General features: G+C 37.7%; 1 protein-coding gene across 2 annotated transcripts in view; it reads right to left on the bottom strand.

Annotated features, from left to right (window-relative positions):
• The window catches only part of SMYD3 (SET and MYND domain containing 3), a 384,383-nt gene that overhangs the window by 31,306 nt on the left and 325,787 nt on the right, over positions 1-27,290 (bottom strand). For both annotated transcript variants that reach the window (XM_066315957.1, XM_066315958.1), the window contains 2 exons: positions 17,596-17,683; positions 14,131-14,305 (listed from right to left, as the gene is read on the bottom strand). In XM_066315957.1, the coding sequence (XP_066172054.1) occupies positions 14,131-14,305; positions 17,596-17,683 (263 nt within the window). The remainder of the gene's footprint in view (positions 1-14,130; positions 14,306-17,595; positions 17,684-27,290) is intronic.

The following is a 27,290-nucleotide window of genomic DNA, read 5'->3' as shown; positions in this document are numbered from 1 at the left end:
TGTGACAGATACAGAGAAGACAAGCAACAGCCACTCCACCAGGGGTGGGGAGTACAAAGGAAAGGTCAGAAGACCAAGTTTCCTACCTGGCATGAGAGACTTGACAGCTCTAAAAACACCGGGGATATTTCCCTATGATTCATCCATCATCTACAGCTGACTGATCTAGAACCAGCACAAGAAATGAAACTCAAGTCCTTAAGGAAGCCAAGAGAACGTTGCCAATAACTACAACAATGCCAAGTATTCCACCTGATGGCCTTGAATTTTTTCCAAAAACTTAAGCCAAAGATTGTGTTGACTTTGATATATGAAAGAATGCAGACTCAACAAAACCTCTCAACCTCATCCAGGCAGTGTACTAAGAACTGCTGTGTATGCAATGACTTTTTCTTCCACATGATCTTCAAGTAACACTGAAATGGCAGATGCAATTTCAGATTCTCCTTGGGTTTAAAATATTTACCCATTTTTACCATGTTTGGTTTTTTTCCTCCATACATTAGAAATAAAGCAAAAAAAAAAAAAAAAAAAAAAAAAAAAAAAAAAAAAAAAAAAAAAAAAAAAAAAAAAAATTAAAACATACTAAATCCACAATTCCATAGCACAAAAAGCAAGGAGGAAAGCAAATGTTTTCACTGATACTGTGTAAATGCTGTTAATCCAAAGCATTCATTGAGATGCAACATCATGGCGCACTATGTGTGTTAAATGCAGATGTTGAGCTCTGATAATTTCTAAGAGAAATATGGGGGTCACAATAAAGAAATATATTGGCTACTATTTATGGCTCTTTTACATCCTTTGCACTTTCTCCCTTTCCTCAGTAAGGGTGACAGGGGTTTAGCTTCTGCCACTGACATGAGCAGCAGAATTACAGCTTTCAACTAGTTGTAGGAGCACCTAAATTTACCAAACTCCTTGTGAGTTGTTTTATGCTAAGATAGGTGTGCTAAGGTGCTAAGGTTGTTTTATGCTAAGATAGGTGTGCAGCTTTTTCACCTCCACCAGGACATTAAAAACTTTTGGCTATGTGGATATTTTGGTGTCTACTCATACATTCAAACATGAGCTTAAACAACTTCTCTCTTTATAGGCACTCTATATGTGGCCTCTATCTTATATGGACTTGTAGGAACCTCCTACGTTTTGACATCTCTGTCTTTATCCAAGTTGCTAGGTAGCACTAACAAGCAAAGGTACACACACTGATAACACAATCAGAGAAGCCTCACTGACATTGAAATGTCTTTAATTTCTAAGTGGTTGCTGAAAGACCAAGCTCTTACTGGGAGTCTTTCTTTAATGGCATGTCCCTGGACCTTGCCATTCTGCTCTCCTGTGCTCTGGGTAGAAAGAATATTCATGACACAATATTGCTGTAGGAACAACTGAGGGTTCGGGTCTGCATTTTTCTGTGCAGCTGTACACATTTTGCCATATTTTGCATAGTCAAGATTCCCTTAGATTAGAAGAGATATGACCTTTATTGAGCCTTTCAAAATCACACTAAAGATGTGCCTCACCAAAACTACATGCAAAATAGCTTAACAGAATATTATATATTCTACCCTGAAGAACATATAAAATGCAGTTTTAAAGTTAACTGAAGACTGCAGCACATACAATTCACAAGAGTAGAATTATATTTCCAGAGACACATTTTTAATATTATTTTTTACTCTGTTCACCCCAGGCAAATTTCTCACAATCAGCTGAAAGAAGATCTGTGCTACAGGTACAGAAATTCTGCACTAGACAGAAGGCAAGATGGCAGAAATCCACATACTCTTTTTAATTTTGGAAGATACATTGATACGCTTGCTTCCAAAAAATGAAAAAAACCCCAAGCTTCTGAAAATCTAGCCTTTCTTTTTATTAACTTATTAAACTGATTTAGTTCAGTATAAAAAAATTAGATGTCAGTGTAAGTTGTTTGCAAATTCCATGCCAAGGTTCAACTTCATCCGAATTCTGAAACAGAAAAACAAAATTGTTGCTGCTGCAGTGGCACACAACTCAATGTCCTAAAGTAGTGGTGAAGCTTTGCACAAATGTAAGAGTCATCCAGACCTTGACGTAGGATTTACTATTTCATCAGATAAGCAGGTGGAAGAGACCAGAAAGTCAGCTTTAGGGATGCAGAATAATGTCTTCCTTACATACATACCCTAGTGAAATTCAACTTGCAACCATAACCATTGTCTGCAGAGTTTTACAGTGTGCTTCAACAGATATGCAGGATGCTTTAGATTTAATTAAAAATTGTTACAGATTTTTATGTGTTTTCCATACAACAGTACCTCATTTTTATAGATTTTATTGATTTATACTAGAATTTTAAGACATGCCTGCTATGGACTTAATTTCCCATTTAACTGTAATGAGACTCCAGCATTGTGTTCTTCATGTTGGTGTAGAATCCTCCATCTTTTTTTCTTCAGTTCCATAGGATATATCCTCAATTATATGCTAACTTTTACTCATCTAATTATTTTAGGAGAGAAGCACGCCTTTTAAAAAGAAGTCCCTTCCTGATGAGTTTCTGTGCACTTATTAATGTTGGGCTCCCCCACATGTAGCTACCAGCACCTTATTGAAAATTAAAACACATGTGGCCTGTGTTTATTTGGGTTAAAACAAGTAAGCATCAAGCAAATCTGATAGAAGCTGCACACTTCCATAGATCAATCTGTTTTACAGGTTCCATCTGCTCTTAAATGCTTCCCAGAGAACAAACACTGTGTCACTATACCACATATTTCCATTGCACTATCCCAAACACACTTAAGCTGCTGACAGATTAATGCTTAGTTCACTTGTGGCATACATTCTTGGGTTCTTACACATGTTCTTATAAGGAAATGGAACTCACTAAGCACTTAATCACAAGTTGGGGTAGTGTTATGGCTTTGAATACAACACACTAACTCTGTTTCAGGAACAGGCTAAGGTATCTCTATTTAAGCTGTCTCTGTCACTAGCACTGCCAAAGACCCTGGAAATCAAATTACTTTGTCAACCTCAGTTAAACAAAAGTAAGCAGAAATTTGCCAATGGGTAGCCCTGAGAGCCAGGGATGAGCCATCTGAGGAGTGTGCAGAAAGGGCCAAAGGAACACGCAGTTTACTGGAATGCAACTTGTCTGGCCTAAGCATGTGTATATTTGCTTGAATCCATTACAAAGAAATCTCTGTAAAAGGACTGCAAAGACAGGAACTAATATATTAAACCCAGTATTAACTGAAAAACAAGCAAAATACAACACAGCTTTCTAAAGGTATCAGTAACCCAATTAATTGTGCATTTACCTGGTTAGGAAGCAGTGACAGCAAGAGGAATGTATGAGTATATGCAAACGTGAACATACGCCATGAATGTCTGCATTTGTGCTTGGGAGAAAGGGGAAGTTTCATGGAAAATCCCTTGCATCCTTACTTGATGTAAACCAAGTTCTATTATTTCAGAGCAGTCAAGAACTTTATCTTGTTTGATGATTAAATACAGGACACAAAAAAGAAGGGATAGCCTTTTGGGGCAAATAGCAGGAAAATTGTAAGTAAATTATTCCCCCCTCCATTCAACTTGGTAAATATTTATTCAGTTCTGACCACTGAAATAGATTCCATAGAAGAAAGTTCAGTAATTCACTCCCTAGGCAGACGGATTCCCCCACTATGTATACCACACCATGATCACCAACAGTGAATCTTAGAATCACAAAGTTTGGAGAAGACTTCTAAGATTGAGTCCAACTGTTAATCCAGCATTGCAGAGTTCACCAACAAACCATATCCACACGTGCCACATCCACACAGCTTTTGAATACCTCACCAGAGATGGGGATTCCACTACTTCCCTGGGCAGTCTATTCCAATGCCTGACCACCTTTTCAGTCAAGAAATTTTTTCCAGTATCCAATCTAAGCCTCCCCTGGTTCACCTTGTGGCCAGGTCCTCTCATCCTGCCACTTGTTACTTGGGAGAAAAGACTGACTCTCAGTGAAGTGCTTTTGCCAGTGAATGGCATGTTGATGAGTGCTGTGGTGAGATTGGGATCTACAAGCCAACCCTGATTTCCATGAAGATGTGTCCTTTTAATTTATGAGAGACTGTTGTCACTCTTCTCTAGTTTAGCTTAGCAGAATCTGACTGCAACTTTCTGAGGGTTTTTTTTAGTGTCACTGGATGCAGTCAATGCTCTGCCCGGGTGTTTTTCAGATGCAAGGATCAAGGACAGTGACAGTCCTCACCATTGCAAACAAGATGGGAAAAGTCCTGTCCCACTGCAATATCTGGAGTTGGTTGTTCTGTGATGGACATAGTTTAACACATCATAGGTTAACCACTGCACTTTTCTTGTTCTCCTCAAGGTATCAGAAGTCAGGAGTACTTCCCTGGGACAGTGCTGCTCTCAGAGCAAGGCAGAGGGTTGAAAGCATGGAGTACTTAATAAAACTTAATTTTAATTAAGTCAATATACTTTTGTGTCACAGATTAAGGTTGATGCTCTCTCACACTTCCCACCCCCTCCACCTCTGTTTTTTTCTCTACTGACACAAGCAATCAACACAATTTAATACTATCTCTTGATAAACATCCAGCATTGGTAGAGCTCACTTGAACTGCAAATTTGCCAGCAAGACAATACACAGATGAACTGAATCCAGACAGGTAGCAACAGATAAAGCTTGAGTATGCATTCAGGATGTTATCTTACTGTAAGCATGTAAACCTGTTTTTCATCTCAAAATTCTGAGATGTTGAATTGGTAGAGGTAGTATTACCCAATTTGGTTAGGCATTTTGAAATCCCTTGAAAAATAAGAGACATTATGCTGGTGCAGTACTGAGACAAATATCTAAGATAACTTATCTTTAGCTATGGTCATGAGACCATGCAACTAATTAGTAGGGCATTCCCCTGGTCGTAAGTTACTCTGTGATTTTTTGGTAAGATTTGAGTTGTGTTGCATTTCATGGGACACAATGTCTGCGTTTCAGAACATCTTAAACTACAACATGCAGCATTTCCCCATTCTTCTTAAGCAAGGTCTCCAGTTGTATTTACATAAGCATTTTTACAACATATAATTTGTGCCACTATCTAAAGTGAAGTACTTCACAAAATGCCATGATAAATCTTGAAATTCCCTCTATGCTGAGAAAATTAACCTCCTAAATATTTTTCCTTTTTATGACTATATACTGAGACTTTTTTTGTAGCAAAGCAGGATCTAATTCCATTTTTCAAAGTCTGCCAAGCACACTATTGCATAAAAATATTTTCTTTTCTCTTTCTTTTTTTCTATTTCATCAAAAGTGATTCAAGTAGAAAGACCTGGTTCAGGATGCTTCTGCTTGTTGGCTGTCACTTTTGCCAGTTTTCAGATGGTTTCTGAAAGGTTGGACAGCCTTAAAAGAACAATATATCCTTGGTGTACATCATTCAACATACCTGAATTATTATGTAAATGAATTCATGATGTTTCTATAATGAAACATCTTTTTCTTTGATTCCAGAACTTTGGTTCCAGAACTTTATCTTCACTTCTGGCAGCCCATCAACCGTATCCTCCAAGAGCACCGTAGCCTCTCTACCACTGCACAGCTAGAGAAGGCTGATTTTCCTCTTAGGAGAGTGTTTGCAACTATCCATTTTCTTTGGCAACTACCCATTTTCTTTGCCGTTTCCCTTTTTGATCTTTTGTGATTATGGGGAGGAGTTAAAAAAAAAGGCTTTTTCACCCTAATTTTGATATTTCTAGGCTTGTCATATTTTTTGGTTGCCTATATCATATTCTCCCTTTACTAGACATGTGTGCATTGCATTCCTTGAAGATGACTTTATTTTGGTTGAAAATACATATCTTTTATTATTAATCAGTGGACTTGGACTATTTTCTGAGGGTGATTCTTTCCTCTTCGATACATTTATCTGGCTCTCACTTTCATCAGGTTTCATGGCTCTTTGGGCAGCCTCTTTCTGTTTCTGTGAACCTTTTCCTTAACAGCACTATAGCCTGCCTTTTTTTTTTTTAGCCTTCCAGCATTTGAAATCAGTTACCATCTTTGTTTTGCTCTCTACCCAAAATAATTTGCTTTTTGTTTCTTCCTTCCTACTTTCATCTTCAAAGTCACATAAATAAAGCTGATTCAGGCTTCTGTGTCTTGTCTGATGATAAAATGACAAACTGAACCCAAGGAAAGAGGCTCCAGTGTACTCAGGGGAAGAGAAAAAGAGAGGAGAAGCACTGAACCACCTCCTTAACCATGGAACTGGTTTATCTGAAGGCTGAAAACCATCTCAGGGCTGGATACCAGCAGATAGCGGTTGGGATTCTAGCCTAAAGCAGATAAAATTTCTAATAGAAAACCAGAGTGGAAAGGAAGCACCTTTCATGCCAGCCAAAGGAATACATGCAGAAAGGTTTTACAAATGGCCAAAAAGTCAACACAACATCAACTCTTTCACTTGAAATTGCATAATCCAAGATTAGATGTTGTCCAGGTAAGTCAAAAAAGTTTAGGCATTGACTGAATTTCTGAAGGCCATAGGCTGTTGTTTTTATTAGGTACCACAAGTAATGTTTGAGCAGTAGTTGGTATTCTCAGCATTTCCCTGTGGAGCAATTCTGCTGCTAATTATACAAGGCAGAGTGCTATCCTAATGGTTCTTACACCAGGATTAAATAATTTAGAATTAGTTTTGTTACTTCCAATGTTCTTTGTATAGAAGGACTGAATTTTCTGGTTATATGGGGTTAAGGAAAACTGATTAACAGACCTCGACCAGGTCGAGTGAAATACAGTTCATAGAGATTTGGTATGGTGGACAGGAGTATGCACAAACCTGTTAACAAAGGTAACATTATGCACCCAAAAAAGAGATATTCCTGGTTTTCAGGTATACCCAAGTAAAGCGTTCCTTATTACATCTTCCACAACATTTTAGCCCTTTCACTCAACAACAGGCAAATTCAAGAGCTCTACCATCACATCACTAACTGTGTGGTCTCTAGGATTTGCTCACTGCAGTAACTTACATTTTCGTCTCATCTGCCTGCTCTTCTTTTTTCTTCCTTTTCCTGTCAATATCACTCTGTGACATTTCAGCTTTACTCAGCATCACCTATTTTACTGCAGAATCTCTGTGACCTTCATTCTTTGGATTCCCTGCTAGATGGATCATCTCCCTAGGAACTTCGTAATTCATTGTCACGGTTCTTGTTTGACAATACCTCCTTTGATTTTCAGGCTCTGCACACTCCTCTTCAAAGCACCACCTTCCCATCTCTCACTCTCCCTGGCCATTCACATTGATTCACCCTTTAAACAAACTACATTCTTCAATTTCTTTGCTCTCCTTATCCACTGCTCCTTTCATATTCTCTTCCTCCTGACTATGGTTTTCCTTTTCTGTAACTTTTCTGATTTTTCAGTAGGGAAAAAATACTGCCTTTTCATCTTTTTCAGCCTTTATCCCTATTATCTCTGTTTTCTTGCTTAAATACCACAATTTTACTTATTCACTACTGTTTGTATCTCCACCATGAGAAATTCTCAATTGATTTCCTCCTTGGAAGTACGGCCAAGTCTCCTCTCTCTATTTCTTCAAGTCAAATTGACAATTTATTCAAACAAAGAAATAGGTATTTTATGAGTAAAATCAGACTCTTCCTAATTCTCGCCTCTGATAATGCATCATTTCTTACAGCTTCTCTGCTCCTATTTCCTTCATGCCCTCTTTTTTTTTTCCTCTTTCATCAGAGATAGAATTGTAATTTATCTCTCTTTTGAAGTGGCTCTCCTCCCTTTTTGTTCCCTTTCACCGTGATTTTGGCCTCTAAAATAGCTCTTGCAAAGCAATGTTTGGTTACTGTGAAAGGAATCCAAAACTCCATAGATGTTTCATATGTCTCTATTTTTTAACTGTTAATTGCTCTCTTGAAATCACTTCTCAACCCCATTTAAGTTTACATCCTAACCAAACCTTTGCTTAGAATCTGTATGCCATCCATTCCACCCTTTTCTTCTTAGCAAAATCCATGCAGACACTGTGAATTCCTCGAAATGGTTCTCAAAATTGTTCCAGCTGAATAACTATGTTGCATTTTTTTCACAGCACACAAGTCTTTGAAATATCTGCTCATGCCTATACTTGCTTCTATTTTTTTAATGCGTGTCCTTTAACTAGTGTGTAATAGCAAGCAGTTTTATGAAAAGAGCTCAGGTAATGGCTGCGTAAGTCCTTACTTTGTAAATTGTAAGCCTGCACGTAAAAATACCAAGAATACCCTGATTACAAGACAGAAATACCAACTATTACTGCTTAAGTAAAAAAGAAAAGCAAACAAACCAAGAAACACCAAAACCAAACTGAATTTTTTGGCTCTGGTAGGCAGACAGTCTGGGACTGAAATCCTTATTCGAGATAAAGCATGAACCTCTGAATGGTCTAACATCTTAATCTGAAAGTGATCCTACAGTGAAAAAAACCCCAAAAGAAATCCTTGCAGATAAAGTTATCATTACAGAGAACATAGAACTTCCAAGATCTGTGAAATCTAAGAACACCTGGAAATGCTATTTGAGAAATGAAGAAATCAACACTTGTAGTTCTGTCAGAGAAATACGCAACCCTGGGAAACTTAGTGATTTAGTTCACTAACATCACCAGGAGATCACTATCTGTAAAATTCAAATTCAAATAGCTCTTGCCATAAGTGAAAGATGAAACTAGAAACTAAACCTGAAACTAGAAGCTAAATGTGAAGATAGTAAGCACCAGTATACAAATATAAAGCTATTGGACATACACTGACCCAAAAATCTTACTGCAGTGAAGTTAAATAAGTTAAATATTTCCTTAAATAAGGAAATCTTAGCCTAAGAAATGTGGTATACGCTGAACGAGGTACTGAAAATTAACACTGCTGTTGCTGACATTCTACTCCTGTGTGATAAAGTGTATTGGACAAGCCAGTAACATCAAAATTACACCCAAAAAACAGCTGGCATGACTGGAGAGAATAGTGGGAATTTCTACCCATATACACAATACGTGAAAATGAAGAAAGGTAGAAAATGAAGAAAGGTAGATTATGCAGTATCACTTTGGGGGACAAGTCACGGTTGTAATGGGAACATACAAGAAAAATAACAAGGAAAGAACCAAAGGAATGAAGGTGATGGTGCTATGCAACCAGCAAAACAGAAAATCCACTTCCTATATGGGAAAGGGATTGATCAGGTCATAGATAATTTAGGCACCAGACTTCAGATGTAAAACCCTTCTTTTTCATTTTTTGGAAAAGGTTCTTGGGACTGGAGGGGAGGAATGGAAGACAGAAGTGGGCTGCAGAAGAGTTTTAATGGATTCCTAAACATAACAGCCCAGCGAAAAACATTCTCCCTGTGTATGAACAAAATAGGTACACTGAAGCAAAAACCAGTGCAAAACTGCTACAAACATCTGTCTTTTGGAAGAATTACCTATAATTTATCAGAGACAATACACTTTCTTATTTATACTGTGTTTTCCTCTTTTGACACATTTTGCTCTAAACATTAAATGCCATGGGCATTTTCTAAAACTCCAGCAAAGCGAATAAGGAAGACTTAATTCTTTCTGTTCTTTGTTTCTTTATTTCTTTAAATTGCTTTCTCCACCTTGACATTTTTCTCTCCCTCTCGGGTGATCCCAGAGGTAAGATTTGTGTTTACAACTGATGGTTTATGATTAAGACATTGAACTTTGGTCACTGAATGAGTACTGTCTCCAGGTTCAGAAATCCAGCAGCCACGCACGAACCCCCAGGGGACCTTCCCTAACCAGGGTGCCGACTGGCGACGAATCCGGGCTGTAACCCTTAAGCAGTAGCATCCCCCAGTGGCCCTGGTTATCACTGCAGGGCAGTTTTGGGGATATTATTTGGCTCTCTAGCTTTCAGTGTAAATATAAATTCACTTCAAGTGGCTCAGATCTAGCCAGCACTCAGAAGTCTAAGCTCAGTAAAGAACCACATATATTTGATTAAAAAAATTTTTTTCCAGTCATTGCATATATCACTTGTGTATTGCAAAACACATAGCTGTAAAAACGGGACTTTTCCTTTTTTTTCCCCCTACCTAAATCTATTCAAAAAGCAGGAAAAATGAGACCAAAAGGAAGTCAGACTCTTTACTGGAAATCCTTCTTGAAGAAGAGAAAATAGGTACAGAGTTTGTTCCAAGAATATTAAGTTCTACAGCTTTTTTGGCTTTTTCACAAGATCACGACTCAAGAAAAGGATACTATAGCAACCATCAATTTTTAATCTGCCTTTTGATTGAAGTTCACATACTTAGAAAATAAAGACCATCATATATATTGAATTAGAATCCTAAATCGAAAATTCCTGGCTGGTATTTCATTACCCAATGAAAATTCAACCATGTTCTGAGAAAAAACCCAAAAGCACACCAGCCACTGTTCTTAAACCCAGCCCCTTGCAGAGCAATCCAAAAGTGCACTCAGTGGGATTGCTTTCCCTGTTCCCTAAATGAACTCAGTCACTGACGAAAGGTGAAGTCATGGTGTACTACAAAATATTACTGGAAGGGATAGAGAATAGGAGGAGGTAGAAGGGCACACAAACAGTGCATAGACAACACAAATATGGGATGCTTGCACCTACCCATGTCCCTCCCACTCCAGAAGCAGAGCAGTCACACTGCACAAGCCCTGTTTTTGTGCTGACTCCGTGGAGAGGGGAAGGAGGGGGAAGGACGTGGAAGGCTGCTGGGGAAGGGCCAGAGCAGCACTTCTGCACAACATTTCTGTATGGGACAGAAAGAGGGAATTTTCTCTTGTTAACACTGAAGCTCTCCAGTTACTTCTAATGCTGCAGCACTGGAGATGAAGGGTTGTTAATTAAAACAACCCATCTGAAAATCAGTGGGATTTCTACATTACCTTGAAATTCAGCAGGGGATTATAAGCAGTGGAGAGCAGAAATCAATGAACACTTTTGTTGTCTCTGTATCAGAATCTCACCAGACCTGATGTCCCATGAGCCCGAAGAGGTGACATGGTGTTACCCAGCAGGCAAGCCCAGCAGGCCTGTGGTGTCACATAGTTACTTCTTTTCCTCCTCTTACCCTTGTCTCAATAGCTGAGGACATCTAGCAGAGTTTTACAGCAGATGCATTTTTCCACTCTCTGGCAGCAGTGTAAAGCACTGAATACTTGAGACAAGGGGAAAATATACCCCAAACCTAATCCCCAGAACATATGTGCCTTGTCAGTAATTTAAGGGCTAAACGCTGGGTCCTTCCTCTGAGGTGACCTAAGGGAAATCTGTCTTTCTCAGTATCTCTGAATCTGATCCTTCACAAGCAGCAGTCAGACCAGAGTGTGAATGTGCTAACTGAGACACGACAAACCCATGTAACACCTCTTGCTGATATTCTGTTATTCTGTGGTTAAGGCTCATGAGGATTTTTGAAAGGAAGTTTATTTTTGCAAGCTGCTGAGTGCTGACTATGACGTGGGGCAGCTTTCACTTAGGCAAATGTCTTAACTTTGGTTAAGGCTCTTGGACAGACAGGCTATTAACGTGGCATTTACAAGGAAAGCCATGTAGATACACTTGGCTTAGGCTATTCAGTGAAAGTGCATGTTGTACATTTTAACAAAAAATGGATGGTTATGGTTTGGCGCAAAAGGAGAAGGCAGCTTTTCCTTTTCCTTTTTTTTTTCCTTAAAACCATTTCAGAGGTCCTGAACAATACTCCTTATAGGTATTATTGCTACCTAAAGCACAGGGCCTGGTATTCAGCACGACAAATCAGCTTTATGTAGTTCAGATGTCTATTTCTGCCACTTACATGAAGTGGATGATTCTGAAAAAGTCAGCAACCATCATAATGAAAATATACATTATGATACAATGTGTCACACAGCACTGAAAATTAATCCTGCTGCTAAAGAAATGGAAAATGCACAATAAACACATTACCTGAAATTAAACCTGGTTCTGACCAAATCTCCAGAGCCTTTAAAGTTGTAACAATGATTTCCTATTTATATGGACTGCGCGAATTCTCAGGTGACTCCCTGTGGAGATCTGTATGAATACTTTTTCCAGAGCTGAGGAAAGGAAAATAGGTAGCTATAATGGAACTGCAGGAGCAGCCAAGCAGTAGATTGATTCAACAGGAGAAATTCAATGTATCCCAAAGGATTTCCTAGGATTTGCTCTCCTGCTGCTTAGGGCACAATTTGCCGTAATGAGAAACTGAGGATTTTGTTTCAGGTGTGTCAAAGCTTGTAGTGATGACTTGAAGGTATAAAGAAAAAGAAACAACTGAAAATCTCTCTTAAATAACGCTTTTTGGTGAGGAGAGAATAACGACAAGCTCTCCAAGGCGCAAAAAAGGTCAAATATCTCATGTAAATAATTATTACCTTAAGAGATACTAATTGGATGCACAGTCAAATCCTTCATCTCCAAAGTGCTGCATTAAACAGCTTGAAAACTATGGTACACTTCAGCAAGCAAAACAGAGAAAGCTTTATTAAATTATCTGGTAAAACTGCACTTGGTCTCACTGTAATCTTTGCTCTCAGAAATGTCTGAAAAAAAAAAAAAAAAAAAAAAAAAAAAGCTCAGTTTTAATTTGTGAAGAACTGAGCTAACAACTTATTAAAAACCCAGCCCGAAACAACTGAGGTTTGGGGTTTTGTATTTATTAAGGAAATATTTAAACATGCAGACTACTCTGCTCATCTGAAGTGTGCCACAATGTAGAACACTGGCAGGATGCATGTATTGCTGCAGTACTACATAAGCCCTGTATAAAAGGTTAAATGGGACATGCACAAAGTGAATTTCACCCTGAAGAAATGTGAAAATTTTTAGGCACTCATGTCCTCCTCTGTGAAAATGAATAGTTCTTATGAACACAGAGCTACTCCACAGCTGTGATGTACCACAGCCTACGCAGGTTTTATCCACGATCACATTTTAGTGAAAGCTCTGAAACACTGTTCCTCAAGTGAGGCCCTGAGTTTTACTCAGAAACAGGCTGCCATATGGAATTTCCTCAGGCAAAATGCTTAATGCTGATGGCATCTCCATTTGATTAGGGAAAATGTGTAACATCTGAAACTTTCATATTCATAGCAGAGCATATTGTTCAGCTCTAGCATACCCCTCATGCTTCTCAGCCTCACACATTGTATTGAAACATCACGTGGTGCACCAGCAGAGAAGAAATGGGTGCTCAAGAAATGGGTGCTCAAAAAAATACCTCACCAAGAATGAACATTCACGTGTGAATGACATTGTACCCGGACACTCAGCACAGGAGTACATTTAGTTACAAAAAATGCGACTATTCAGAACCCAAAGATGTGAGTCTTCTAAAGCTTTTAGAACACAGACCAAAGCAGAAGTCCCTGTCTTTTCTCTACTAGATGACCCAAGTTGCATAACAGCTCCAGGTTTCAATGAATTTCAAGCCTTACCACATGATGTATGATCTCCTAGACTATCCTTCCTTATCAACAAAACACCATCAGTCTCAGAAACTCTTCCAGCACATAGCATAGGAATGAGTACTGACCAAAAGAGAGGAAAAGCAGGTACTTCACCACCTTGACCTCTTTCCAAAATAAGGACCAGGAGCTTTTTAATTTCCAGTTGAAATTGCATTTCTTAGGACCTTTTTATTCTTTCTGTAAAACCTATATATAGAGTATATGGAGAATATACATTATTTCAACCAGCTACCTGTCCCTCACTTTTGCCCTATCATAAAACACTGATATCCTCATGCCAATGGAGCCTGAAATGGGATGTCAGTTTCTGATCAGAGATGGGGCAGCATCTGAACACATGAAAAAGAAAGGAGATAATAATCAGCTATTATTATTACAGTTCTTGTTGTCCTTTTATTTGCTTTCAGCCTGACTGTGAAAGCAGAATGAGCGTTCTGCCTCATTCCCTAACCTAGAAAGCAGTGCAAGATATACACAAGAAATAAAAACAGTAAGAAGCATCAAGATGAAGCACAGTCTTCACTTTTAATGAGACAGCCAGCTCTCTCCCATCTTTGGAACCAGCTGAACCAATTACATCCCTTACCTGTATGGTTCCAGAGTCCTGCTGCCATAATGCAATGCTTCGTCCCAGGATTCAAGGTTAATACAGGCGTCCATGACACAGTCAAGCATTTTCAGCTGATAGATATTTGTATCTGGTAGATGACCCTCGTTGCTGCTCAAGAGATTCTGACACCTTGCCAGAACACGCTTCCACTCTGTTATCGGCCTTAGTTAAAGAAATATATTTAATAAAACAAAAAATACAACTCCTAAACGCTGCTTAGCAAAGAGTAAGAGCCTCAAAGCATTAAAATAGAAAAGCTGCCATCATTCCAGACTCTGCTACAATTCTTGAAAACATACTTGAATGCTGAAGTGGTAGCTTAGGTAACTGCACTTTGTTTACATGTAGCAAAACAATTTCTAAAGAAGGCATTCTTTTAGCAATAAATGGTAAGAAAAGATGACAAATTCCAAGGATATTTTAATATATAACAGAAATTCAAATAACTTTTATTTAGGTTGGGAAACATTATTTACTTAAGATACTCCAGTTCTTAAAGCCAAGGGCATGAGTCCATGGAAATGTGTTTTAAAAAGCCCCAGCAGCTAGAGAAAAGAATTAAAAAGATATATATATATGTATAATATAATGGCTCATTCTTTTACGCTGCCCAAAGTTTTTTACTTAGAATTCTCATGAAATTAGAACCTTTTTTTAAAATTAATTAATTTTCTCCTTGAAACAGTCAGGAAGAGCACTGCAATTTCTTTTTTTATTCATGTACAGCTGCATGTTTCATGCATGAGAAAGAAAAAGCATCACAGTTTTGATGTCTGACTGTAGTTCACAACCAATGATCTTGGCAGTAAAGGAGATTTTTACCTCCAATGCTACAACAAGATCTTTTGTGAGTTTCCTCAAAGTTATCTTTGAGGAAAGATAACTTTGCATTCACTTTATTTGGATATTCCTTAGCAAAAATCACTTTTTTCATTACATTCTACACTGATTTGACTTCTCTGTGAACCGGATTCTTCTCTCTCTGACCACACCTAATCTGAACCCCCAAACTTGCATTTTTTTAAATTAATATTACCATCTGTGATTGTACCAGATTGTTCATGGGAGTCCCAGAATGTAAGCAGTCTAAACACCAAAAAGATACCACTTCATAAGTAAGAAAAAAATGAAATAAAAAAAATTAGACTTAAAGCAAGAGAAGTGAAAACATTGATTGCATTAAAGCCCTTTCCACACAATCAGCTCAAGGAAGTCCAGCTGTTATCTTCACAAATTATTCCAAGTACTATTCACACTAATCCAGCAATAAATTTAAAGTGTACAATGACAAACCTGTGATGAAGTAATTAGTCCGTCTTGAACATGGGAATATTTACATACTTAAATTTAAGAATGTGACCACCATGGGCCAGGATTTATAGCATGCTTGTTACAAGGCTAAACTAATTATTTGTGAATTGCTCTCATGCCCTTGGATGGAAAGAGCCATATAAGGGAAGGAATGTGTTATTATAAAATTGCACCTTAACCTTTATATCTTTGGCAATCATCCATGTATTCTTTACAACTGATTAAGGACAAAAAACCAGAAGAATGAGGGATGTTATTTCCACTTGATGCAATTTTTGTAGAAAGTAAAAACCACTGACATTCTTGAAAGATTACCATTTCAGCTGATGCACAGTGTGTCTGCTTTTACTTCTCATTATTCTGCTTTCTTCACTCACTAGCATCTGATAGCAGATGTGCTATATAACAAAACCTCTTGGGATCAAATTTGCAGGTATGTAAAATTGCAAACTAAAACATGCCATCAGCTGCAACAGTACCAAAGTGCTGCCTGTCCTGCATCTGCCCAGGAGTAGAGGAGGACTGCCCCAAGCAGCTCTAACTGTAAATTTAGCAACACAACACTGCACCAGCTGCAATCAGTAGGTCAGACTGTGGGAGTCACCAACTTTCTTAACTGTAGAAATCGTTGGTTTAATTTGTTAAAAAAATATTACATTTGCAGGAATTAATAACTATGTGCCCCAGTCTGCCAGGACTGTTTTCTACTCATTATTGGCAAGTGGAAAAAAGCCAAATTCCCTCTCCAATACTGCACTAACCACTGCAAGTCAGTTTACACTGTTATTGTGGTGCAGTGGAAGGAAAGATGACACATTTCAAATAGTGCATGACTGAGAACAGAAGCTGAACAGACGAGAATATATTTTTCCAACCAGTCCTGATACTTTTTATTACCATGCATTTGATTAATTTTTAGTTATCAGTTAAATCAGTAATCTTAATTAAAGACACTTGCAAAGTACATTAATGAAATTTCTCCTGCAATTAAATACGGGAACATTGAATAAGACCAGTATTTTGACTGCAGAGTTTAAGAACTATTGCTACTTCAGGTTGCCTATTTAACAAGCAGGTTGAAATGTGGATCCTGAAGATCTATTTAAGTACTGTCTGTTTCAATCCAGTGACTACAGAGGAAGTTAAAACTAACTAGAAACTACGTGTGATTTAAAAAAAAAAGTGAGATAAATGTTTCCCCTTTGCTAAAAAATTAATCTCTCTGGATCAGAAAGATAAAAACTCAGTGTAATGGGTTAGGCTTTTTGTTACTGTATAAATTGTGATCACTTGTTTGAAGCCTGGAATATGACTATGCAAACTTGTTTTTTGTGCTGCCAAAAAGGAGTACTGGATGATTAAATTCTTTCTAGCCTGAGAGAAAGTCCATGTTTCTGAAAATGGTAAGGCATCTTGCCACAATAGACCAAATTCCCAGTCAGGGAAATTCCACTGAATAGACCAAGATAAGAGAGACATCAATAAACTGTATTATTCTAGTAAAAAGTCTCCACCTCTCTCCTGCTCATCTTTTCTTGGTTGCTGCTGTTCACCAATTTCTTTAATTGGACTGAATATCTACGTGACAGCCATTAGACTCCAGTTCTGTTTCTTAGTGCAAGATCATTTCATTCAATTTGCCTAATTATCAATTATTATTATATCTTATTATATCTTATTATAATGATGCTATAATATCTGCTGTGAACCTGTCTGTGATTATTTCCTCGTTATTGTCATTGCTGTGCAAAGAATGAGAACCTGTAAATTTCACACTGAGAGTAATGCAACAAAGAATTAACAACATTCCAAATTAAGCTTTCTTTCATTTAGAAGTGAATTTATATGAAATGGTGGGCTGTGATAGCAGAAATCTAAATTGGAGCCAAAATATCCCTTCACGTCCTCGGTAGTTACTGTCCCTGCCACGAAGCAGTTCCATTCCAAGTAATCAGGGACTATTATTGATACAATTAAGAATTTTACACATTTTAAACCTCAAATGAATTAAAAAAAAAATACATTAAAAGAAAGTAAATGTACGGAAACCAATCTCAAGAGATGAACTGCAAACTACAGGGATCTTTTCACAACTGAATGGCAGACTGCAGCCTATCACTGAAAGGATACCTTCTTTTGATTTTGGATATCTCACTTCATTTACAGCATCTTTGACTTCTTTCCAGGCATGCTCTTCACCAGCCAATTTTTCAGCATCCTGGTTAATAGAAACAAATGCATATAATGAGAAAAAAAGTAAAATGAGAATATGCAGTAATGATGGAAAACAGGGTAAAAGGCTACTTGTAGAGACTGCATTGCTGTTTTTTGTAAACACAAAAAAACCCATTTCACCTGGAATTCATACTCACCCTGTTTTTGTAAGCAAATGAGATTATATATATAAAAAAAAAAAAAAAGAAAGCAAACTTGGAAACATTAAACACTCAAATGAGATATTAAATTAGCAACAAGAACTATGATCAACCAGAAGAAAAGAAATAATAGCATGTTTTTACTTTCAAAATGCACTGAGGAGATCAATTTCTTTCAAAGACCTGCTACCTAAGACTTCCCTTAAGCACACTGTAAAAGGATTTAGCAAATAATTTTGATTAACCACATGGTGATTATAGAGACAAACAATGAGAGTTTAGCTTCATTCATTATAATTATAAACATGAGGTTACAGAAGTCTACGACTCCGAAAAAAGCTGAACTTTCATTTAATAAATCACTACTATTTCTTCCCTTGTCCATTGGATTCTACAAACAGCTACATTTTGCTATCACTTTTTCATAAAGAAAGCAAAAATGATTAATGGCTACAGCAGTGAAGCAGAAGTTTCCCATTTCAACTATCTAGTGGTGACTAACTGAACCTTAGGCAAACCACTTGGAACAAACGCATTAAAGCATCTACAGATGCAGTTAAGCATCTTGTGGGATTTCCAAAGGCATCTAGTTCTTCAATTTCCATTGCTACAGAACTTAAATACCTTTAAAAATCTGCCTGCAATACACTGCAGTTCATTACCACTCTCTCCTTATAAAAGGCCCTGCTACTTTGCATAAGGCTTTTTTTAAGTGCAAAGTCTTGCAGGAATATTTTTACTTCAGTTCTAGAAAGACCAGCCTTCAGCAGGGGTAGAGGCCTGCAGAGGAACAGAGAAAGTGTGTTAAAATCTAACCAAGCACTTTGAAACCAACAGATGCTCACCAGGAATCACAGAAGTATATGCAATGAAAAGCCCATGATCTGTAACTGCTTGGAATTGCATCATTTTCTTGTTCCACTGCTCCTCATTTGCCATAAATTCAGAAAAAAAGTTTACAGTGAGAATCAACACTCAGTTTCACATTTAATTTGCAATTTTGCCTTTCCATCTGCTTCATGAAACACCAGACCTTTGTAGATTCCTGGGATAATTAAATCAAGATTAAATCAAGGCTGTTCTCAGCTGCCCTACCCTTCTGTAGGGCCTTACAAGGAGGCTGGCCTGACCCCCACTACATTTTGAACATAAACTTCCCTTGCAATCAGTTCCCTGATCAAAATGATCACCTGGAAATAGTTTTGTTCAGAGCTGAATTTGCCACCAGCAAACATAAGGTGAATGTTGAGACAAACCAGTTCATACCACAGAAATTATATCAACAAAGTGAATGAACCTGCCCAGCCCTCTTCTAGCTTTACAGTAGATGGACACTGAATCTCTTACTGCCAATGTAACCTCTACTGATTTTTATGGGACTACATCTACTTCTGAACACAGCCAGTTAACCTGACACAATCTCTTTAAAATGCCTTTGTGGATCAAGTGCTGCTCATTTACTGATCTAAAAAATAAATCCAGCCTATGAGATACTAATAATGATGTCTGTTAAAACTTCCATTTAAGGAGCTACCAAACCAGAAAAACTGTTTTAAGTTATCCTTTTTCACTAGCCCAAGTATCACCCATAGTGTTTCTCTATCATGTTGTAAGCCTAGCAACTAAAACCTCAGAAGGCCAGGAACTGAGAGAGATTTATAAGTGAAAGAAGGAAAACAACTATGCAGCAAGACAAAAGACTTAGGGCTAAATTTGTACATAGCAAGACTGATGGAAGAATGACTAAAGTGTTCATTCAGATGGGATTAATCTTTGTCTAGTGCAGCTTTTTGAGTTATTGTTGTTTTCTAGCATTTAATTAGAGGCATAAAGCAGGGCAAGGCTGGGGTTTCCAACTTCACACTAGTGCAAGTCAACAATGGCTTCATATCCAGGTAGAGAATAGAGATTGTCTGTTGGACCAATAATTTCCCAGCCCTCTCTGCATTCATGGACTTCATCCCTTTTGTATGAGAGTTTAGGGCAGAGGGAGCTGGGCAGGATGCCTGGCTCTGGGAAAAATTTCAGTCACAGGTTTCAGTGAGACATTTTCTGTGTTCTCAAGATGAGGCATTTTAGGGGCTGGCTGATATAAGGACAAACAAAGATATGGCTAGTTTGGCATTTTACACTTCTACTGTTCTTCATCATATTTCCATACATGAAAGAAGTCCTGTCCTCCCCTAAATGCTCTAGTTCAAGGTATGGAGGCTGTTTCCAAACAGGCAGCCAAGCAGGGGCTGCCAAACAACCAGAAGAGGTCACTGGGAACACTGCTTTCCAGCTTAATAAGCTTTCTCCAGGTAACTTGTTTCTCTCCTTTGGAAAACACCTTGAAAGTCATGGCCATGTGGAATGATTAAGCCAGTTAAAACCACAAAGCTGCCTTGGGCTGGAATTATGAAAATAATTGACATGATTAAAAGTTATACTGAATGGTTTAATTCAATCTAAGAGCAAGGCAATAACAGCTAGAGGAGATACAGCTTTCTGTGCAGTAACACCCTTTCAAAGCATCTCTTTTGAGAACATGTTCCCAGTCAAACTCCAGGTGTGCAGAGCTGCCAACAATAAAGACAGACTTTTTCCATTTATAGAAAAGTTCACCAGCTGAAGAAAAGAAAAAAAAAAAAGAGGCTTTTGAAAAAGAAGGAAGAGCTGGCAATTTCCGCCTAATTATTTTCCTTATTTCTATCTCTGACACTAAACACAAAAGTTTGCTTCTCAGAACAACCAAATATTTTTGTCTTGGTCCTAAAAATAATTAGACCAAATAACCTAGTCACAAAAAGTTAACAAAAGAGAGAGAAATAAGAAAACTGGAGTGTATCTGATGAGGGGTGTAATCTGTTTGAAGACTGGTCAAATATAAAATGATCTGCAGTTCTAGCTTTAAGTGATAGAAAGTTTTATTATAAAAGCATCATCTCCTTAAACAAGTACAGACATCAGACACCACAAAAATAAGTATTTGAAAATAATAGCCTTTCTCTAGTATTCTCTAGTTCCATTCTCTAGTATTTCTATCTAAGAATTACTTCTCTACCTGTCTTTTCTGCTACTTCAGTGTCCTGAACACATTCCATCCTTAATGGAACTCTTCTTAGAAAGGAGTGTAATCTATGAAGTACAGATAAATGCTTCTCCTTCCTTCCATTTCCTTCACACCAATCCTTTTCCCCATTAGTCATCTGTTTCTTATACTTCCTAAAAGTGCTCCCTGCCTATCAACTTCACTGCTTTCACACACTGTGTTAGCAATCACTGTTCTTTGTGATCCCAGAATAAAAAATCCCGATTGCTAAAAGATTCCCACATGGACAGCATGTCCTCTGAGAGAAGATACTCCTCCTACCAAGGCAAGCACATGCTGACCAGTAAGCACCATTGCCCCCTCCCCAAAAGAGCTCCCACAGCACCCATCTGTTATGCACTGCACCTCCAAAACTCTCCTGACCATTGGAAAGATTGATTAAGGACTAGTTCTCCTTTCATATTTAGGTCACAGTATAGTTATAAGACATGGATTTTCGATCCTCTCTACAAAGTTCATCTTTCTCTTTCTCCTGGGTGGAGGTAGAGAAACAAGCCCAACATTCTCCTCAGAAAGGAAACCATGAAGCACTCCTCACCTCTCTTGAGAGAAGGCAGAAGTGGTGGCTGGAAAATCCAAATGGCAAATAACCCCTATACCTATTTAACTCCTTCTCAGCATTCCTCCTATTTGAAGTATATCCAAGGGCATCTCCATTATATGCCTATTTTCAGTGTTCAGGTATCCAGCCCCACATAGGTAGAAATAAGCAAAGCTTTATAGGAGGTGTTGGATTTCCAGGCTATCCTGAGACAAGGGAAAAAGAAGGACCAAAGTTTTTCCTGACCAGTATCTGGTCTTCTAGACATACAAATGGATTAAAAGAGTGCAATGTAACAACTAGCAAATCTATTTTACAAAGGAAAAAAACCACATAAACCATAGATCAAACAGAAATTAGGGGTCTAACAAGAAATATTATCAAATATGATATTTTTGCAAGACTGAAAAAAATCACAGTAAATAATAGCTTTTTCTGAGCACAAAATCTATTACTAAATACTACTACTACTACTACTAACCTTTGTGTGACAGTAGCAGTTAATCCTGTTCTGTCTTTTTGTGGAAGTTTTAACTTTTTAGTTTTCTGAACTATAATACTTTAAAAAGCTGTGGATACCTCAAATACCTAGACATTTCATAGAAATTGTTGTCCATTGCTTATGATTTGCCTAATTTTTAAAAATTTCTAAAAATTTAGGCAACTACTGATGTGCATCTAAACAGAATAGAGGAGCTATTTAAATTAGAGCATGACATTGTAGAACAGATCTCTGACACATTGTACTCTGAAAGCAAAAATAATTATTTCCTATTTCTAATTCTATTTAAAAGTGCAGGAGCTACTGAATGTTTGTTTCCACTAAACTCAGTAATTCATTTTTCTATGCTAGACAGCAAAGAAAAGCATTAAATGAGTAAAGACACTGCACATCTTCTGAAGTTTCCTTTTTAGAAAGATGAAGAAAAGCATCAGTGAGAAAATGTGATATGCAAGCTGTGATATTGCAGCTATACTAAATTTCTGACATGAGTTCTTCAGAGCAAAAAGGGCATGAGAGCCTGCCAGACAATCACAGGTGGAGGCAGCTACAGACACAGCAAAAGAAAGCACACTTCAGTGCTTTCCCAAAATAGGTGAGGTCATCTACTATGAAACATTTTCTGGATAAAGTTTAAACTCAGAATCAAAGACTTCTCGTCTCTTATCCTGAGGCCTGTGGTTTGCAGAAGCCTACAGCTTCAGCAGAGGATTCACTCACCTCCAGCCTTGTGAATGAACTTCATTAACAACGACCAGTATGTGAAATCATCAGTGCACGCTGCCCTGTCATAACTCAAGATTTACAGGTGATTTCTGAATTTTTAAAAGCTTCCTTGCCCTGCTCCATGAAAAATAATGCCAGGTTCACAAATACCAGTTTATCTATCCTTTGCAACCCACCAGAAGCCTTGTGTTTTCTGTCACATGGCTCTGAAGAGAGTGGCTGGGACACATGGCAATTCCAAAGCTACTCTATTTGCAGACAAAAAAAAACACAACCCAATGTAGTGCTCCCTTCAAGACTATTGGGACAGGGTGAACCTCAGCTTCTGAACAAATTGTATTTGTACTTTTTATTTCTGAATTCTCAGAGTAAAATACGGCACAGTAGAGCTGGATGCCATATTGAATCTGTGCAGTACATTGCTCAGTATTAGGCAGGCTGCATTCCCTCACACAATCAATACCAGCTCTTCATGGATTACTGACTCTGTTGTCTGGAAGTGCATAAGAACTGCACAGGCTAGTAAGCACTCTAAATTGTATAGGTATTGGAAAATTTAGCAGTTCTTCACACCATTCATGTTTAAGTGCTCTACTTAGTGACTGAGATCAAGATGAAGGTTTCCGAGACCCTTAATACAAACACCTTCACAGAGCAGTATGAATAACCTTCCCTTAACATTATCCAACTCAGCTACAACATTACTATATTTACTCAGAAATTTAAAAGTGATATGAAAAACAGCTGTGGGAAATTTATTAAAATGAGATGCTTTCAATAAAGAGAAAATGAAGATCAGCAAGTCTATTTAAAGAAATCAGTTTTATTTAAGAAAATTAAATGGGACTAATATAAGTCCACCTTAGATTTAATTAAGACAAACTAATAGGTAAGAGGGGCAAACAGACAAACAATTCTTAACCTCTACAGCTGGAAGTCCAATGTGCGTCAGGTCCACAATTCTGCACAGCAGAAAATAGTAATTTTTGTCAGTCATGCTCCATTTTTCTTCACTGCAATCCCATTTCAACTATTAATTTCTGTGATTTTTTTTTTAGACACACATATTTTTAAACAGCCTTTTCAAAGATAACTGTGTCTGTATTTTGTACCATACACAGGCAATTCATAAGTGTTTTATAGTGAAGAAAATTGACATTCTTCCTGCTGACTTCCCTGTTATATATATCCAAGGGTCACATTAGACTTCTTTGCCAGAGGAAAACACCACGTTTCCCATTTCTGTTCAGACACCCACACTGAGATTCATTTGATCAAATGTAGATATTTGGGCCACCCTTCTATATGACAAAGAAACACTATCTGGGTGCAATTTTTATTACCCTTAAGCAGGCTTCTAAAATATGTCAGATGAATAACAAAGTGTGTTCGTTCTTCTCCATTTTATCCATAAAGAAACTCTAGAGCAACCAGCCCAGATGATGACATTTATCCTGTACTGTCTGAGATACAGTGTAATAAACTGTAGCTGTAGATCCCCCTTTCAGATGCAGAACATGTGCTCCACCTTTGCAGTGGTGGTGCATTATATTTCAATAGGTCTAATTTACCAGCAATTCCAGTTACTCTGTATTATTTACCTGTTCTCAGAAACACTTATTATTCTCCCAGTCTTTGTCATCCATTAATTTTACTGGCAATGATTTTGCAATTACTTCCTCTTCATTAATGAAAGTGCTGTGTACTGTACAAGCAGGGTTATTATAGACACATTTTGGAATTATTTGGTAAGAATTATATATAACTGATTATTAGGGTGATTAAATATTTAAATGTATTGTCTGAATAACCTTTAGAGTGCATATATATTTAGAGTGTGCACATATACAAATTCCTGTAGTAAGAGAAAATACACCAAACAAAGCTCAAAGTTTTCGTTAGCCTTGAACATCAGAGCCCAACAGAACTTCTTTAAGCCAAATAATGCTCACAGATCAAGTGTTGTTATTAGAGCTTTTCTGTTTTACATCCACTCTTTGTGATAAAAATCTCAACAAATAATATTACAGGCAGCGTTTTCTCTCTTTAAAAGCAGTATAAAAGGATGCTAGGCTACTTAGCAAGAAAGCAAGATAGTATCTAAAGACAGATTTGTCAAAATCTAATCAATACACAGGGCTAAGCAGCTAAACTACATCATAATATCTTGCTACCTGGAGACTCCTCAAACAAAAGGCACACGTGTTTAATGCATGCTGAAGTAATTTCAGTTAAGTGTAGGTCATTCTGGTTCCTGACCAAAACATTTACCATACTTATTTTTGAACTAGGTCCGTTAGATACTACAACTCTTTTTGGAGTCGTAACTGCACAGGGGCTACCCTTGTGTCACACACAGCTCAGACCCCTGGGGATGACTGACCCTTTGCAGGCACAAGACCTCAGTGCCTACCCCCAGTCAGGATGATGAACAACAGCACTGAGTTTTGTGTCTGTGACAGCACTGCCTTTATAAACCTCCCTGTGCCAGGAGCTTGGGGCTGACTGCACAATTCCCATCCATGCTACACAGGTTACAAGCAGAAATAAAAATTGATTGGACAGTGGGAAAAGCACAATAACTAGAAGTTCACTATTTATCAACTCATAAAAAACAGAAGTGAGGAAAAGCAAAGGAAATTACTTACAGCTCAGCATGAGTGAAAGAAGGCCTTATGCCAGATCACCCAGAAATTCTTGTCTTGTTTGTAATTCCATTGTAATTTCCATCATCAGTACAAAAATAAACCCTGGGTGCAGTCCATTTACCTGAGCTAGGATACTGTTCAGCCTAATCCCTAGCAACAGGGAGACTGGCATCTCACAGACTTAGACATTACACATTTGTTAATGCAATCTCTAGGTCTCTCTTAGCACACAAACTGACAGCTACAAGGCAAATCTTCTTTATTCCTTAATTCTGCAACCTGTGGAGATATGGAGTGCCACTGAGTGCATTTAGTGGCTCAGAAGAGATCTGTAGGTCCTAAATCCTCAGTTTTCAGTTATTCACAATGTATAATCCAATCCACATTCATCAGTTCACTGAAATATGCACTTAAGTTTAAAGGCATATATAAATCTCATTTAAGTTAATATCTATGCAAATGACGAAATACTTCACTAAGTGGAAGCGTAGTTACTAGTGAAGTTCAATAAATGCTTCAGTGATCTGAAGAACTTGTGCCCATTGAATTATTGGTTCTCACTGACTGACATTAATTTAGATACAATTTTTGAACACTAATATCAAAACAATTTAGTATCTTAATGCATGAGATGCCACATGATAAAATTGTAGCCATGATAATTCTGTGCTTTTTAATGTACACTGCAAAGTAAAAAAATAGTACTTCCTTCTGCATATGCTTTCTGAATGAATGGGTGTGAAATGTAGTAAGTTGGTTGTTTAGAAAAGAACATGAAACATACTTAAGATCATACATAGTTAATCAATTCACTCTACACCTTGAAACACTTGCTGAATCTCAAAATTCCTAGAGCACTGATAGAAACTGGTTGCCTAACTCACTAGTATGCTTCTTGAATACTTAGCATCCATACTCAAATCCACACTCTCCAGTCTCCAAGTTTTTTAAGGTCATTAATAAAGGAATTTGAATTCATTTTTTACAACTGTAGCTCCTTGAGTGAGTACAATACCTGGAGTTTCCTGCTCTAGAATTTTGCCAACATATTTGACTGCTGACTAGATTAATGTTAGTTTAATATCATCAAAGAAGAGGTTTTCAAATACTTTAAAAACATGATGTATAGTGTTTTAGTAATTTCAAGAACTTATTTGGAGAGTTATTATTGACTATCCCCTAACTAACATCAATTTAAAACAGTATAAGGTTCTTCCAAGCTTTAAGGGAAGCAGCCAGGAACACTCCACAAGGCAAATGAATGCTTGAATCAGTTGCCAATACCTTCCTAGTACTCTGTTGTTTCTATTCAATAATACAAACAAATAGGTAATGTTCACAAAAAATAGGAAAGAAAGTGCAAAGGACATTCTCTAAAATGTCATAATGTCATGGAAACTATTATGAGACCCTTGAATATCTCTCAGGACCTTTATTTACTGTTTGGATAGCTATCCTGCAGCTGCTTCCTGCTGACTGCCAGGGTTAGAAGTACTTACATGTCTTGGCAATCAACAGTGATGGGCCAAGGTGGCTCAAAGCAAGGAGAGGTAGCCTACATCACAAAATGTGCACTGAAAATTACACATCCGGACTTAAAACAACTGTTTATGGGACCTGATGCAACAACATAATTTGGTGATACATAATCTACACTGGATTTCCAATTTCCCAAAACAGTTCACAGTACCAGTAATCTATTTCTCTATGTCCTGGTAAGTACTCTCCTCTAAGTACTTCACTCATTGCTTGAAAACAGACAAATTGTTCTAAAATATTTTTCCCAGTCAGATGGATGAGTGCTGCCCTTCCAAAAAGCTACCTCATTACTTTCTTTTTAACATTCCTTTTGCAGGTCAGGGTTTGGGGGCCGGGGAGAAGCAGCTCACTTCATAAGGACTCCCACCTTCATCAACCAAATACAGTATAGTAGCTACAG

Source organism: Sylvia atricapilla, chromosome 3 (assembly GCF_009819655.1).
Source record: "Sylvia atricapilla isolate bSylAtr1 chromosome 3, bSylAtr1.pri, whole genome shotgun sequence".
Classification (NCBI taxonomy): Eukaryota; Metazoa; Chordata; class Aves; order Passeriformes; family Sylviidae; genus Sylvia; species Sylvia atricapilla.
Note: the sequence above shows the minus strand (reverse complement) of the source record. Positions and strands in the feature narration are given on the sequence as shown.